Here is a 1,231-nt window from a genome sequence, read left to right as displayed (position 1 = left end):
CTGCCACCCAGAACTGATCAGCTGCCACCCAGAACTGAACATCTGCCACCCAGAACTGAATATCTGCCACCCAGAACTGAACATCTGCCACCCAGAACTGATCAGCTGCCACCTAGAGGTGATCGGATTATCTAATCTTTTAACATAAATTATTTTTTCACCTTCCTTTGTTGTTGATGAAAAAATATTGGATATGATTAGAAAAACGATTTCAACAAATGATCGTAATAAAAGTCTCACAGATCTATAAATGGTGATAAAGTTGATCTTTAACTTTGAACTGCCTTRTTGCTGAAAATGTGTTATATAAATAAAATGACATTACCTTTTGAAATTAAAGAATAACTTCAGCTTCTGTTCATGTTTCTAGTGCTAAGACTTTGGAGAAATGGGATACGTTTCCCTCTGGGAACAGGCCCACTCAGTTTCCTTAATGTGTTCGTCAAACCGGTGGATCTGACCTCTGAACATATTCAGTTCAATGTTGGCTTGTCAGGTGAGTTCAGATGGACCTCATCTTTATACTTTTCATTTTGCTGTAGAGGAAAAYAATAAATAAAATAATATCCTGATCCACATTGAGCTTAGCTTTAATGTTTAGAAACAAAATAACATCGGGTTGTGTTTATTTCTGTTCAGTTTCAGTTCTTCCTTTTCCTCTGACTCTGGGTTCGGTTGGCCGTGACATCAACTTGGTGAACCGACCCTTTGGACTTTTTCAAGCCAGAGTTGACTTCGCACGTGAGTTCAGATTGTCTAAACCTTTTGGACTTTAATTTCTGTTTTCCGTCATCCATGCTGGTTGAGGAGGAATACTTTGTTAAACAAAGACATATATATCCAGACAAAGTAATTACATTTAATAAAAATAARTGTAAGAAYACATTATAGAATTAAATTGTCTTCAGTTAAAGCTGCTCAAAAATGTTAAGAGGTTTTTGACGAATCTTTCATATTTTAAATTTTTTTATAAAACAATTTTCTTAATGTGACATTTTTTAATTTATTAGTGTATTTATTTTTGCTAGATGTGTTCAGATTCAAAACCGTGGATGAAAAACCGAGTCCTCATATCTGTCTCCTCTACAGGTCTCTCCTTCGAGGACGGAGAAATCAGAGTYTATTTTCCAGTGACGATTCGTTTTCAGAGGGACTAGAAATATGACCAGCCTGCTGCAGAAGGTGAGGATGGAAATAGAGCTTAAACCAGGGAAATGGTTTAAACCAAATG

At 36.1% G+C, this 1,231-nt stretch overlaps 1 protein-coding gene across 1 annotated transcript in view; it reads left to right on the top strand.

Annotated features, from left to right (window-relative positions):
* LOC103479932 (uncharacterized) overlaps window positions 1–1,231 on the top strand; it is a 27,092-nt gene that overhangs the window by 22,753 nt on the left and 3,108 nt on the right. The window contains exons 5-8 of the mRNA XM_017309901.1: window positions 32–118; window positions 371–496; window positions 640–741; window positions 1,090–1,182. Of these exons, the coding sequence (XP_017165390.1) occupies window positions 32–118; window positions 371–496; window positions 640–741; window positions 1,090–1,157 (383 nt within the window). The 3' untranslated portion in view covers window positions 1,158–1,182. The remainder of the gene's footprint in view (window positions 1–31; window positions 119–370; window positions 497–639; window positions 742–1,089; window positions 1,183–1,231) is intronic.

Source organism: Poecilia reticulata, linkage group LG17 (assembly GCF_000633615.1).
Source record: "Poecilia reticulata strain Guanapo linkage group LG17, Guppy_female_1.0+MT, whole genome shotgun sequence".
Lineage (NCBI taxonomy): Eukaryota > Metazoa > Chordata > Actinopteri > Cyprinodontiformes > Poeciliidae > Poecilia > Poecilia reticulata.
Note: the sequence above shows the minus strand (reverse complement) of the source record. Positions and strands in the feature narration are given on the sequence as shown.